The sequence below is a fragment of the Aquarana catesbeiana genome, linkage group LG01 (assembly GCF_042186555.1).
Source record: "Aquarana catesbeiana isolate 2022-GZ linkage group LG01, ASM4218655v1, whole genome shotgun sequence".
Lineage (NCBI taxonomy): Eukaryota > Metazoa > Chordata > Amphibia > Anura > Ranidae > Aquarana > Aquarana catesbeiana.
The window spans coordinates 243,343,793-243,358,754 of NC_133324.1; the positions used below are offsets into that span (position 1 = coordinate 243,343,793).

Sequence of the window (14,962 nt, forward strand, 5' to 3'; positions counted from 1 at the left end):
TGATATTTCAGTTCTTCTTTTTTAATACATCTGCAAAAATGTCAATTCTGTGTTTTTCTGTCAATACGGGGTGCTGTGTGTACATTAATGAGGAAAAAAATGAACTTAAATGATTTTAGCAAATGGCTACAATATAACAAAGAGTGAGAAATTTAAGGGGGTCTGAATACTTTTCGTCCCCACTGTATATATGTACATGTATATATATATTTATATAAGACCTCTTTCCAGAAACGTTTCATCTAATGCGGCCATGTAAATTGGTTTGAACCTTGACGATTGAGATGTTTGGGAGGCCCTTTTACATTAGGGACTGTTTGATACATTATACATTTTTACATAGAGTCTACTTTACCCCAGCTAGGCTGGTTAAGATATATAGGGGCCAATCCTCTCTATGCTGGAGATGCTCCACGCCAGTCGCAAAGTTTTTGCATATTTTTTGGGAGTACCCTACCATTACACCCTTTTGGCAGGAAGTCACAACATTAAATCTGTCACTTCCATCTCTATCCCCTTCTCGGTCAAGGTTTGTTTATTAAGCTTGGTTGAACCCCTGGCTACCACAAAAGCTATTTATTATTTTATGCTAGTAAGTTGATTATCTTGTCCTAGAAAAAATCCTCCGTGCCAACATTGGCGGCTTGGAAATCTTTGGTGAATAAAGCCGAACCTTTTCACAAAGCCACTTATTTGAGTAGGGGGGCCTTTGCTAAGTTTGAAAAGGTATGGGGTGGCTGGTTCTCATCCGCAAATACAGTCCCTGATTGAGTTTCTGTGCTCTTATTGTTCACTCCTTGTTGCTGTCCAATGACTGTGTGTAATGCATTTCCTGGTTAGAGTATATTGCCAGCTTATTCCATTTCTAATGATGTTTCCAAATAAATGTTTCTCTGGGATGTAGTTTCCTGGTGGTGGAGGATGGGGGAACTTGCAAATTTCTCTGAGACCTTATAAATATGGTATGAGGGGGGCATCACCTCACTGGACTGGACATCTGCTCTTCTCCTGCTGGAGGTTCTTAAAAGCTGTATGTTTGATGGGGCAAATGTTTTGTTTTATTGTAATTCATTTTTTTTTTCGTTCAGTTACAGCAGTTTCAACACTATTGTGTATAACTGTTAAAATTCTAATAAAAAGTAATTTCCAAAAAAAAAAAAAAAAGAACACAGAAAGCAGTGTAGGCCTTTTTCATACTAGTTAGTTTTTTCTGTCACTGGCCTTCACTTTTGTACTGTTTACTAATAGTGCGCACAGAGCAGTGGAATATGAGTACCAAGGATAGATAGTTTGTGCTACAGTCATGTCATCATGGAAACTGGGATAACGTTCACATATTCTGTATACTGTTGTCAGGGCTGGGCTCAGCCCTTCCTTCCTTCACAGTGACTCTTGATGATGATGTTGATGATCTGCTCGTCAGTCCTGCCTACTTAAAGCCGTCCAGCTCACTTCATCTCTGCCTTCACCTTTGGTCACATCTCAAAGACTTTCTCTTGTGTTCCTGTTGAAGACTTGCTTGGCTGACGTCCCTTCTGGCTCCTGATCCTGCTTGCTGTACTACTACGTTGATCTCTGGCTCTCTGACATTGGCATTGGCTGACTCGCAATCTGGTTACTGAACTCTGGCTATGTACTGACTACGCTTACTCTGTTTACCTTTTTATTATTATTAAACTAGTGTGATTAACTGTACTTCTGTCTCGGTCTGATTCATGGTTTCTGACAACTGCTACATCATACAGTATATAAAATATATATACACATAAGTGCAATCTATCATACAGCAGACATAGCAATACATACTGTGAATTCTGAATAATATCAATGTACTACTTGGTATTAAAAGGACTGATTGAGTCAGCCTCTGTTTGGCTAAAATCCATAGGAGGTTGCAATGAAGGTGTAAAACTCCCCCTACTCTACTAAATGCTCTATTCTCTGAATTTTCCCACTCAAGAAACAGGTTTGCATTGCCTAATATGTATTCAAAGTAACTGTACCTTTCACAAAATATTTACTAATATTAATGTGCAAGGAATTTTAAGACTGTTACTTTAAAAAAAAAGGATAAAACATGTATTACCTGGGCTAAAAGTAAGCCTTGCAGCTAATCCTTTCTTTGCAAATTTGGCATGAATTTTGGGATGGTTTTCGGTTCTAACTCCAGTTTGTGAAACAACATCAGCTCCTAGGAAAACAGGAATCATGGTGTTCTGCAACATAAAATAAAATAGCAGGCATAAATAAAGTAGCCCCACTTCAGCTGAACCACTGTAATTTCAAAATGCATAAGTTAGAATTGTAAATTACAATAATTATTTTATTGTAATTTTAAAGAATTACAGATATAAATTACAAATAGTTGTACAATCAAAGATTGATAGTTAAATTTAGAAATGGCAATATAATTATTGAATGACCACATTTTTTAAAATCAAAATAGCTTTTAAAAGTAGAACACTAAACATACAAGCTCTTTAACTAGGTTCACACTTGTGTGGATATGTGGGCCACGTCTTGCGCAGGCACGGCAGCCCATTAATTTGAATGGGCTGCTGTGCCTCCAGAAAATGCAGGGAAAAAGGTCCCTGCAGCTTTTCTGAAAATGCAAGCCACATGGAAACCGCAAACGCAGTGCGGTTCCCAGTGTGGGTAAACTGCGCTGTGTTTTCCAGTGGGATTAGAATTAGTCTCTCTTCTACTTCCAGCTTTGTGAAATCATACTGCAAGAGGGGTGGAGAAGTGGAGTGGCTTACTAAGGAGACCAACAATAGTGACTGTTAAGCGCATTTGCCTACTCATGAGAATAGGGGGCAATATGATCCGATAAGTTGCTGCCCTATGGGTGTGGGTCGGAATTGACACACATCGGTGGTGGAATTCTTGGTGACTTATTTTCGATAGGAGATCACAGTGGTTTAAACACTTGCATGTAATTAGAGGACTTATTGGACTTTGTTTATTAAATATATTTTTTGATTAATATATGTTTGATTGATTTACTATATATAGCAGATAAATATGAAACCTTGCATATTAAATATTTGTATTTCCTTTTTGACCCATTAGGTGGAGCTTTACACTCCTTTTCACATTTCCAGACTCTAAGTTTGCTTCTTTGATGATAAAAGACTTTTATTTATAGAACTTAATAGCTTACAGTTGAACTCTGGGAGGGAAAAAAAATGCTCCTTTGCAGTCGGCCTGCAAGGGTCAAATACTCATTTAGATTTTGAGGGCCACAAAGAGCAGTTTTACTTACCCAATCCTCCTCTCCATCCAGGCTATAAGACTGGTCATTGTAGAATCTTCTCCCCTATAATTTGGCGGTTGCAGGTCCTTGGAGGTCAGCAATGCAGAGCTCATAAACCACTGCTAAAATGTAGGAGGAGACTGCTGACTGCTAGGGAAGTGGAGAATCGGGTAAACTCCACCCCCCGCCCCAGGCCCAAACAAGCAGTTGGTGCTTGTAACACAGGGGGCAGCCCCACTGCAAAGGAGAATATTTCATTTCCCCGGAGATGGGCTTTAAGTTGAAATTTAAAGGATAAGTTCACCTTTGGGAGAATGTTACTGAGGCACAACCAACAAACAAAATTTACAAAAATTATTTTATTAATACAAAAAATACATACATTTAAAATGATCTTCGTACATAATTATCAAAAGTGTATATACATGGATCACCATCATTAGATACATCAAAGCTGAATTTTCATAGGGTGAATACTATGTACTGATCCTCTATGCATTTTGCAAGATAAAAACTTGCTTCCTCAGGAGAGATACATATGGATATCTAAAAATAGAGACAAGGTTGTTTAGGAAAAAGAGAAAGAGGAAGAAAAAAGGAGGGGGGGGGGGTTTGAGGGGAGAGGGGGAAAGTAGGAAAGGGGGGAGAGGAACGAGGAAAAAAATAGAAATAGGAAACAGGAACTCCGACTTACAGATCATTGAAGTAATGCTATGAGCCTCCACGAATGTTCAATGGTACCCAATAATGACCAACTGAGAAATGCATTCCAGCTTAGTCTCCCTATAAATTTATGGCAGCTTATGGGGTGGCGCAGACAGGGGCAAGGCGCAGACATGGCTCTGTCCTGAGTGGCTCTGTCACAAGTGATGCGCAGTTTCACCGACGCAGTTTAACGAAAGCAGGATAACTAAAGCTGCATGAACAAGAACTCTGCTCCACTCTGCAAGACGACAAGCAAACCAGCTTTGACATTTATTTTACATTAAGTTAGTTTCCCACTCTCTATCCACTAACATGCTCCTTATTCTCTTCCTTCTCACATTGGTGTCTTCTATCCTCAAATTATCTTTACTCTACCCCTCCTCTCTTCCCTGCAGCATGCACATATCACCCTCACTCCTACCCTCTCCCTACTATGGCACCCATCATCTCCTGCATTTTCTGCACCCACATGCTGACATAAACACCAGGGCCACTAGACACATGCGCTCATGCACATCCCTCTCCCACCTTGCCTTCCTCGCCCTACTCCTTCTCCTAGTCTCAGGTGACATTTCTCCTAATCCTGGTCCGCCATTTTCCAAATGCAAGCCACATATCCAATACCCCTCCCCCTCTGGCAACCACCGCAATCCACTCAGTTTAATTTCTATCACCCTGCTTCCTCAAAGCACCCCACCAATCTCATGCGCCCTTTGGAACGCCCGCTCCATCTGTAACAAGCTAACATCTGTACATGACCTCTTCATCTCTCATGGCTTGAACATACTCGCCATAACAGAAACCTGGCTTCAAAATTTTGACTCAGCTTCTCCTGCTGCCCTCTCCCATGGTGGTCTCCGTTGGACTCACTGCCCCAGACCCAACAGACAGAAAGGAGGTGGAGTTGGCTTCCTTCTATCCCCACAAAGTACCTTCCAAGTCCTTCCTGTCCCTCCCTCTCTTCTTTCGAGATGCACTGTTTTCATCTGTTTTCTCCCATTTCTCTGAGGATTGCAGCAATTTATCGGCCTCCAGGACCGGTATCGCGCTTTCTTGATGACTTTGCTGCCTGGCTACCCTACTTTCTCTCCTCTGAAATACCCACCATTATTCTTGGTGACTTTAACATTACTGTCAATGTTAACAGCCCAACTACAGCTAAACTTCTCAATTTAATCTCATCTTTTGACCTAATCCAATGGACACATACTTCCACTCACTCCAATGGTAATACCCTTGACCTTGTATTCTCCCATCTCTGCAACCCTGGCAACCTCACCAACACCCCCTTTCCTCTCTCTGATCACAACCTCATTACTTTCACTGAATCCTTGCCTCCAACCACCCATCCCTCCAAGCAGCAAACAATTACTTGTAGAAACCTTCGCCACTTTAACCCTTCTCTTCTCTATTCTGCTACTGACCACCTATATGACATAATCTCTCCCCTGTCCTGTCCTGACCTGGCCTGGCCACCTCTGTCTACAACAGTTCACTCTCATCATCACTAGATGCACTTGCTCCTCTAACCACACGCAGAAACAGGCCCCGACCGTTACAACCCTGGCAAACTGACAACACTAGAAATCTCAAGAGACATTGCCGTGCTCTTGAACGACTGTGGTGTAAAACCAAATGCCTGCAAGACTTCACCCTATATAAATCTGCCCTTCTAAAATACAATTCATGCCTCCATGCTGCCAAACAAGCCTACTTTGTCTCTCTTATTAATTCCTTGTCATCCAGTCCCCGTCAGCTCTTCTCAACCTTTAACTCTCTGCTTCGTCCACCACCCCCTCTACCCACTAACTCACTCACTGCCCAAGAGATTGCCAATCACTTCAAAGACAAGATCGATGCAATTCGTGAGGACATCTCCACTGTGCGTACGTCTTCCCCACCAAACATACCTTGCCTAGCAGCACATTCAACACTCTCCTCTTTTGAATTGGCTACTACGGAAGAGGTTACAAAAATTTTCTCGGATGCCCACCTAACCAATTGTCCTTTGGATCCTGTTCCCTCACAACTACTACGGTCACCCTCTTCTTCTATCCTATGCTCCCTCACCCACATCTTCAATCTCTCCCTCTCTAGTGGCATCTTCCCCTCCCCTCTAAAACATGCGCAGATCACTCCCATTCTTAAAAAGCCCTCACTGGACCCTACCGACCTGAACAACTTAAGACCCATCTCATTGCTCCCATTCACCTCTAAACTTCTAGAACGCTTAGTCTACAACCGTCTTAGCTCCTACCTCAATGAAAATAACCTTCTTGACCCCTTACAGTCTGGCTTTCGCTCGCAGCACTCCACGGAAACTGCCTTACTAAAACACACTAACGATTTACTAACTGCTAAAACCAACAGCCAGTACTCCATACTCCTACTACTTGACCTCTCTGCGGCCTTTGATACTGTTGACCACCCGCTCCTTCTCAATAAGCTACATTCCCTTGGCCTCCGAGATTCTGCTCTATCCTGGTTCTCTGCCTATTAATCACAGTGCTCCTTCAGTGTCACCTACAACTCTGTCTCCTCCTGTCCATTGCCCCTTTCTGTGGGGGTCCCCCAAGGCTCGGTTCTTGGACCCCTTCTCTTCTCTATCTACACCTCCTCCCTCGGTCACTTAATAACTGCCCATGGCTTCCAATACCACTTATACGCTGATGACACCCAAATCTATCTGTCTACTCCTTACCTCACTCCTTCAGTCTTCTCTCGCATTACTAACTTACTAACTGACATATCAGCATGGATGTCGCACCACTTCCTTAAACTAAATCTCTCTAAAACTGAGCTATTAATATTCCCCCCCGCCCGTGCACCCCTCCATGACTTTTCCATCAAAATCAACAATGCAACCATCAGTCCCTCCCCTCACGCCAGGGTACTAGGTGTAATCCTAGACTCTGACTTGTCATTTCAGCCTCAAATCCAATTGTTGTCAAAAGTTTGTAGAATTCACTTCCGTAACATCTCTAAAATTCGCCCCTTTTTAACAAATGAAACCACCAAGCTCCTCATTCACTCACTTGTTATCTCTCGCCTTGACTATTGCAACTCCCTTCTCATTGGCTTACCTCTCCATAGGCTACCCCCTCTTCAGTCTATCATGAATGCTGCTGCCAGACTTATCCACCTTACCAACCGCTCAGTGTCTGCCAACCCTCTACTCCAATCCCTACACTGGCTCCCAATCACCCAGCGAATTAATTTAAAAATACTAACCACAACATACAAAGCCATTCACAACTCTGCCCCGAGCTACATCACTAATCTTGTCTCCAAATATCATCCAAATCGACCTCTCCGCTCCTCTCAAGACCTCCTGCTTTCAACCTCTCTCATCTCCTCCTCCCATGCTCGTCTCCAGGATTTCTCCAGAGCCTCTCCCATCCTCTGGAACTCGCTACCTCCATCTATCCGGCTATCCCCTACTCTTGCTACCTTCAGGCGATCCTTGAAAACTCATCTCTTCAGGAAAGCCTATCACGTCTCCAACTAATCTCCTATCACTTCCACCAGCTCATTCCCCACAGTTACAACCTTTTGTACCACCTGCCCCACCCTATTAGATTGTAAGCTCTTCTGAGCAGGGCCCTCTTAATCCTCTTGTATTTTATTGTATTATAACTGTATTGTCTCCCTTTTATATTGTAAAGCGCTGCGTAAACTGTTGGCGCTATATAAATCCTGAATAATAATAATAATAATGGTATAGTAGATTATTTGGATTGGTGAATCTTTCATATAGGAATGGGTAAAAACAGTCGGACACAATCACCCGATGGTCCACATGGTTCCCCACGGCAGTTGTGGAGAGGAGGGAGCAAAACACTAACAAAGCAATCCCCTGTGATTTGTAGTAAGGAACCTCCATAGAGAAGGCAGTCCTATAAAAAGCTATCAGTTCCCAAAAATAGTGCCACCCTTACTAAAAGAGAGTGTAAAAACAACCACGTGAAAATGGAAATATTGGTGAATGGGAACTATTAGCGCAAGAAGACATTGAAATAAGATACAAAAAGTGCCAGTTACATAATTAATCTACTATACCACTGAACATTCGTGGAGGCTCTTTGCATGACTCCAATAACCTGTAAGTCGGATTTCCTGTTTCCTTCTATTTTTGTCCGCCCCCCCCCCCACTTTTTTCTTCTCCCACCTTCCACCCCCCCTCTTTTTCCTAAACAACCTCGTCTCTATTTTTAGATATCCATATGTACCTCTCCTCTCCTGAGGAAGCAAGTTTTTATCTTGCGAAACACGTAGAGAAACAGGACATAGTATTCAAAGTTCAGCTTTGACGTATTCAATTATGTTTATCCATGTATAGATACTTTTGATAATTATGTACCAAGATGATTTTAAAATGTATGTAATTTTTGTTTTAGGATTATTAAAATAATTTTGGTGAATTTTATTTGTTGGTTGTGCCTCGCTAAAGTCCCATGGGCAATTCCTGTGTGTATGTACTTTTTGAAATCAGCGGGGCTCTGCCCACACTGCCGTGTCATTCATTCACACAACCCTGTGTGTGTGAATGAACTACAAGCCCCGAAATCCTTTGCGGCTGTTGGCTTGCAGTTCGCAATGAACTACCATGGTGCTGTGGAGCACCGTGGTAGTTCCTTGATACTTCCTGTCAGTGTATCTGCTGGCCCCTACAGGATGTAGGGGCACACAGATAGATCTGTAGGAGACCTGCATGGCACCAGCGATCAGCTGATCGCTGGTGCAATGTTTTACAGGTGCCAAAACAAATAAATGCACATTTTTTTTTACCTGCTCATGTAATGTAGAATGGGCAGGGCTTAGCTAAACATATTAGGGGCTGTTATTTTATAGTATAGAAATCCTTCCTGTTAAAAAAGGCTTTGAATATAACAGGTTTGTCAGGGTTCCACAAAACCCAGGTGCCAAGTCACCATGGGGACTGGAAATTGCGTCCTGGGCTACACTGCAGCAGCGATCTGAATTTCCCCCACCTGCAGGTGCGTAGACTAAGTTCGGGCTGGCTGGTAATTGAGGCCGGGACTTTGAGGCCTGCTGGAGCGGGATACACGCTCCTTTGTGTGAACCGGGGTCCTCCTCTGGTGGGCGGGGCTGTGATGAGCGCGGCAGAGGGCTTCCCTTGCTTGCTCTCACTGCCTGCCCACCTCTGACATCTCCTTCCCAGTTTGATAGCTGGGTGCTGGGGTTGCGGGCTTGATCCTTTCCTTACCGCCGCCTATCAGTGCCACCTCATCATTGCTCATCCGGGCTCATCAGTGCCATCTCTCCAGTACCCATCAGTGCCACCTCATCAATGCCCATTAGTGCCACCTATCAGTTCACATCAGTGAAGGAGAAAAATGACCTATTTGCAAATTTTGAAAACAAACTAAAATAGTGTTTTTGTTTTTTTTAAATATTTCAGTCTCTTTTCACTTGGCACCAGGTGTGAGAAATTCCTATTGCCTGATGCCCTGGACATGCAGTTCCAGGCATCGGCCGGGCTAATTTAAAAAACTTTTTTAGCTGACTCCTAGGTTCAAATCAAATTTGTCAAGCCCTGAGGTATGTGAAGTAGGCACCTTCCTTGTTCTACAGCTATAGTAAACATGTAGACAAACTGAATGTAAATAGGACACTGCTTACACTGGGCTTGGCCCTTTAACAACAGATTTCAAAGCACAGTAAAAAAAAAACAAAAAAAAAACAGACAGGTGGCTATATATGCAAAATTCATTGGTATTCCTAAATAAAAGATCTAATCGGTTTTAAAATCTAACTCAGCTAGACCTCAGTGATAACCAGCTTAACATTGCCTGATGAACTGCTCTCCACCATAATCTCCCAGACTTTAGCCAATTACTCGCTTTGTTTCTCTGTTATATTAAAGTTGACAGTATAAGCCACTGTAGGAAATAAGACATGTTTTGCGGTCCCTTCAGCAGATTTAAATATTACTATTGAATTGTCCTGAATTACCGTTTTTGTTACTCTAACTTGCCAATCATTCCAATGCAACATATTTATATGATTTTTCAAAAAAGGTAAGAGCCCCTCCTAATGAGAGGTAACCCAAAAACACTTAGCTGCCTCTTGGGCCTGCCCAGTCTTTTACATATTACATATATCAAAGGCTGATAAAACACGGTTGACTTTACCTGACAGTGATTCTGCCACTGACGATTGTCCCAATGAATAATGTCAGAATTGCTAAGAGGCTGCCCATTTGTCCCTATGGAACCGCTCTGAGGCAGCGATTTGTCACTCTATTGATCGAGATTCTGCAGCGTTTGGGCCACTGTCACACTGCCTCAGACTAACAGACTGTCTCTTAAGCTGGGTTCACATATGTGGGAATTGGATGCAGTTGTAACTGCATCAAATTCACATGACATGCGAGTGTGACCGGCTCTCAAAGGAGCTGGTTCACACATGTCTGGGGCGGCCACGGTGCGAATTCTAGTTAAGGTGTGAATTCAGGCAAAAATTTAGACCTGAATCCCACTTGAACCAGTGAACAGGAACGCACCGGACCCCAGGGTGGAAACCGTCGCCCTAGCAATCCTGTCACTGGTGATTTTGGAGCTGGTGGCAGAATCACTTGTGTCATCAACCTAATGGGGACACAGACAGCAATAAAAACCTGACAGGTGCCACAGTCACCTTTTACTCTATCCAAAAGGTGTGAAGGAACCCTAAAATCAAACGCCTAATGTTATGTTCCAAGATTATACACTCTGTGAATGGTTCCTTTACCACTTCCCATCCAGGATCATGGCTGCAGCTCTAGTCATGAACCTGGTATCAAAATTTTCAGCTGGCGATGGGCTTTACTGTAAGGCTGGATTCACACCAGTCCGGGGCGAATTCCAGCTCCGTTTTCTCTGTGAAGAGAAAAAGCAGCTGTTCAGCGGTGCCCCTCCGTTCTATCTGAGGATCAGCTGAGCAGGGACAGGGGGGGAGGTGTAGTGAGGAGGGGGAGAGAATGCCTGTTTATAACGTAATGCATCTGTGAATCAGATGTGTTCCCATAGAAGAATATGTGCCTTCAATTAGCACCGTTTTGGGCAATGCAGAGTGCGAATGCAACACACATATGTGAACCAGATGCATTCAAACTAATAGATTTTAAAATGTTATGTGAATTGGATGCGGTGTAAGCCACATCCAATTTGCATAGGTGTAAACTGGGCCTAAAAGTGATCCAGCTCTACAGCCGCCTGATTACTTTTTTAGGGCTGCTGGGGAGCCCAGGACTGCTGCTGCAAGCAGTCAGGTCAGCTGAGCACAGTGGAGGAGGAGGAGGAACATCCCTTCCTCCCCTTCTCTGTGAAGGATAAAGCTGGAAGCGATGAGGATTTCGTCACTTCCAGTTTCAGTTCTTGGTTTTCCCTGGCTGTTACCAATCAAACTGTTCTGTGTTTGATTGGCTGCCTTGGAGGGCAAATGAGGGATCAGGGGTCTTATAGACCTCTGATCTCTCAATAAAGAGTACTATCTATTGGAGTGTTTATTCCTTGTAATAGCAATAAAGGTGAAAATATAAATTTAAAAAAATACATTTAAATAAAAAAAGAAATTATAAAAAAAAAAAAAAAAAATGTAAAAAGTGTCCCCCTGTGCAAATGCAAATGCATGTATATATAAACGGTGATTGCACGGGTGTGAACATCAGAGCAAGGGCAATAACTCTAGTGCCACAGATTACGTTTAACAACCATTTTACTCTTCAGGGCCTCTACTTTTAGAAAGTATATAAATGTTTGGGAGTTCTAAGCAATGTACTAGCAAAAAACTGAGGATTTTAACATGTGAGAAATGTCAAAATTACTTTGGATGGCAATTGGTTAAACCGTAAATAAAACTATAGGGCTCATTCACACAGGCCCACACAGTAAAACGTAGGGTTAAACTGTGCAGGCAGCTCTCAATGTCTGGGAAGGAGCAGTGCAAACTGCTTTTTAGTGCATCACACAGTGTACTTTTTTGTGCATCACACAGTGAACTTTTTTTTTTTTTCAATTAAAGGATAAGTTTACCCTTTAAAAAAAAAAAAAAAATGCACATTTTTTTTTTTTTTTGCAGGTAAACAAAATGTGCATCTAATATTTTTTCTTGTAGGAACCTGGAAAGCATTGCAGGACTCCTGCAGACTGTCAGTGTAAGCTGTCTGGCAGTTTCACTCTGACAGAAAGAATAAACTATCAGATCGCTCAACAGCGACGCAGTAGTTCACCGAGAACTACAAGTGATATCCGCAAAGGATGTCAGTACTTGTAGTTGATTCATTCACAGAACTCTGTGAATGAATGGCACGGTCATATGGGCGGAGCCCTGCGCGGTTGCTCTCTTTTCAAAAAGCGACAGCTGCTACGGGGAACTTCACCCCATATTGCTGTCACAGGGAGAGAGGGGATCGGTGAGTGGCTGCAGCAGTGGGAACATGTTCCACCCTAAGAATGGTTGGAACATATAACATGTTCCCAAAAGGTGAACTTAAAGCGGAGGTCCGCCCACCGCTGCAAAAATTAAAAGCCAGCAGCTACACATACTGCAGCTGCTGACTTTTAATAATAGAACACTTACCTGTTCTGGAGTCCAGCGATGTTGGCACCGCAGCCGATGTTTCCACCGCTGCTGCCATAGCCAGTAAGGGAACCCGGTAGTGAAGCATTACAGCTCCATGTCGGATCCCTACTGCGCATGCAAGAGGCACCAGCTGCGCTCTCCTACTGGCCCGGCGGGGGAAGGAGGAGGGGGCCGAGCGGTGACGTCAAAGGCCATGGCCAAGACTCCCGGAAGTGGGTACAGGATACCTGTCAAAGGTATCCGCTCCTCCCTGAATGTGGCACCGAATGGGGGGGAGGGACACACAAATGAGCAGAATTTCAACTTTTGGGTGGAACTCTGCTTTATCCTTTAAAATGACTATTCATACATTTCCTTGCACCGTAGCTCAGCTGCAATGCATAGAAATGGACAGTACACAGAGCCTTCAAGTGAGCTTTGGTCCACTGTGGGAAAAATGCATACAGTATACATATTTCCTGCACTGCATGGCACCCAGAGTGAACAAGGCACGTAGAAAACAACTGTTTTCTGTGTGCTCTTCCGGTGACTGATAGTTATATATTTTGCAGTAAAAATGCCAGTCAACATGCTCAGTGAAAACGAGCCCTTAGACTTATTTGTCCAGTGGCCCATTTGCAGAAATTTGGTACTGTGACAGAGTTCCCAGGACACGACCCCATTCTATACTCCTCAGTACGCAGAACTGCATAGCCTCCACTGCCACTGTGGTTGTTCCCGACAACCCGATCATGACTATTGCATACCAATCAGCCAGCGATGGATCCCGCTATTCAATGCGCTACAGGAGTGGAAGAGAGCTGACGCCAGGAGCTTTGCAGCAGAACGAAGTCCCAGCAAATGGGCCACAGACAGGTAAGAATAAAAAAAAAATATGGCTTCTTCATAACATACTACTGAAAGTCATTTTTAAAACCCAACACAGTCTTTTTTAATTACTGACTACCAGCTGTTACATTGGATTGATTTACTAAGAGCAAATACGCTGTTCACTTTACAAGGAACTTTTGTCTTAGTGAATGGGATGAAGGCTGATCTCCAACATCCAATCGCATACAAGTAAAAATACTGTTTTTTTTTCTTGGATGTGATTAGGTATTGTCTGCAAAACAAATTTTCGCCACATTTACTAAACTAAGCGAAAATTCCCTATCCAAAGAGAGTAGCCTATTTGCCTTTAGTCAGCCCACCCCGCTGTATGCCACTTGGTGATGTTACATAAAGAAGGGTATGATAAAAAAAAGTAGTGGCATTATCTATACAAACCTGGTGTGTCTGTCCCTTGTGAAGCGTAAAGGAACCTGGAGGGCACAAGTACAGATATCGAAGCCTCCTCTTCCCAGTGTCCCATTCTGAGAACTGTAGACCTCTCACCTCTGCTGCCATCAATCAGCCAAAGGTCTATTCTGGAAATGATAAAACAGACCAGAGACCACTGTGTACTCTTTATTGGGATCTGAAGCAGGCACTGTGCTTTAAAAAAACAAAAAAAAAACCAAAGTATTCTATTTGGAACAGAAAAAAAACATCAGTCCCTCTTGATATCCAGCAAATACCTACCTCTGTAACACACCACTCTCCTAGAGCAGACGCACTTCCGCCTGTACTCAAGACACAAGCACGTGTCCACTGTACACATCCGCCCACAGACAGTGCGGTCGCCATTATTGTTGAGGGGAAAATTCGAATCCGAATGTGGGAGGGCGGAAGGAAAGTACGTGTCATGTGTTCGCCGCTAGATGGTGCTGTCACGGCCCGTGAGCCTTCAAATGCTGTCCTTCTTCGTTGTTCCATTGTCTTCAGTACAGCATGTACACGCACCGTACAGCTCTTCACTTGGCTTAGCGTGCTAGCCGCAGCCTACCTCCACGAAGGAGGAGATCATCACTGCTGGTAATGCCAGTGTAGTGAATGTTAATGTGGATCATACAAGTGTCTGCAGTCTCAGAGTACGACCCTATTCAAGTCTAGGGGCCCTCAGTGCTAAACATTTCCACAGATACACCTGAGCTGTGAGGGGAAATCTTCTAACACTATTTTGGAGGCGATTGTCTAAAGCCGGCCATACATGGATCAAAATTTGACCGGTTCAGTAGGGACCAGCAGAATTTTGATCCATGTATGGACAAGGTGGTTGTACAGAAGTTGATCTATTAATCGATTTCCGTACAGCTGCCCTGCTTGATTTTTGATGCTCGATCAGTGCCGCACAGGGTGACCACATGTCTTGGATTGCACGGGACAGTCCCACATTTTGCAGGTCTGTCCCGGGTACCTTAAATTGAATGTAAAGTGTCTTTTAAAATTTTTTTTAAATAACAAACATATCATACTTACCTCCACTGTGCAGCTTGTTTTGCACAGAGTAGCCCGGAACATCCTCTTATGGGGTCCCCCGGCGGCTTTCGCGGGTCC

The 14,962-nt window shown here is 43.4% G+C and overlaps 1 protein-coding gene across 2 annotated transcripts in view; it reads right to left on the reverse strand.

The window, feature by feature from the left end:
* LOC141140100 (uncharacterized) overlaps window positions 1-14,224 on the reverse strand; it is a 31,758-nt gene extending 17,534 nt beyond the window's left edge. Inside the window, exons 1-3 of one of the 2 annotated variants that reach the window (XM_073626927.1) lie at window positions 14,108-14,224; window positions 13,814-13,953; window positions 2,087-2,216 (exon numbers count right to left, since the gene is read on the reverse strand). In XM_073626927.1, the coding sequence (XP_073483028.1) occupies window positions 2,087-2,216; window positions 13,814-13,933 (250 nt within the window). In that variant the 5' untranslated portion in view covers window positions 13,934-13,953; window positions 14,108-14,224. Of the gene's footprint in view, window positions 1-2,086; window positions 2,217-13,813; window positions 14,021-14,107 lie in introns of both variants that reach the window. The other variant, XM_073626919.1, reaches the window with a different exon arrangement.
* Window positions 14,225-14,962: the final 738 nt, after the last annotated feature.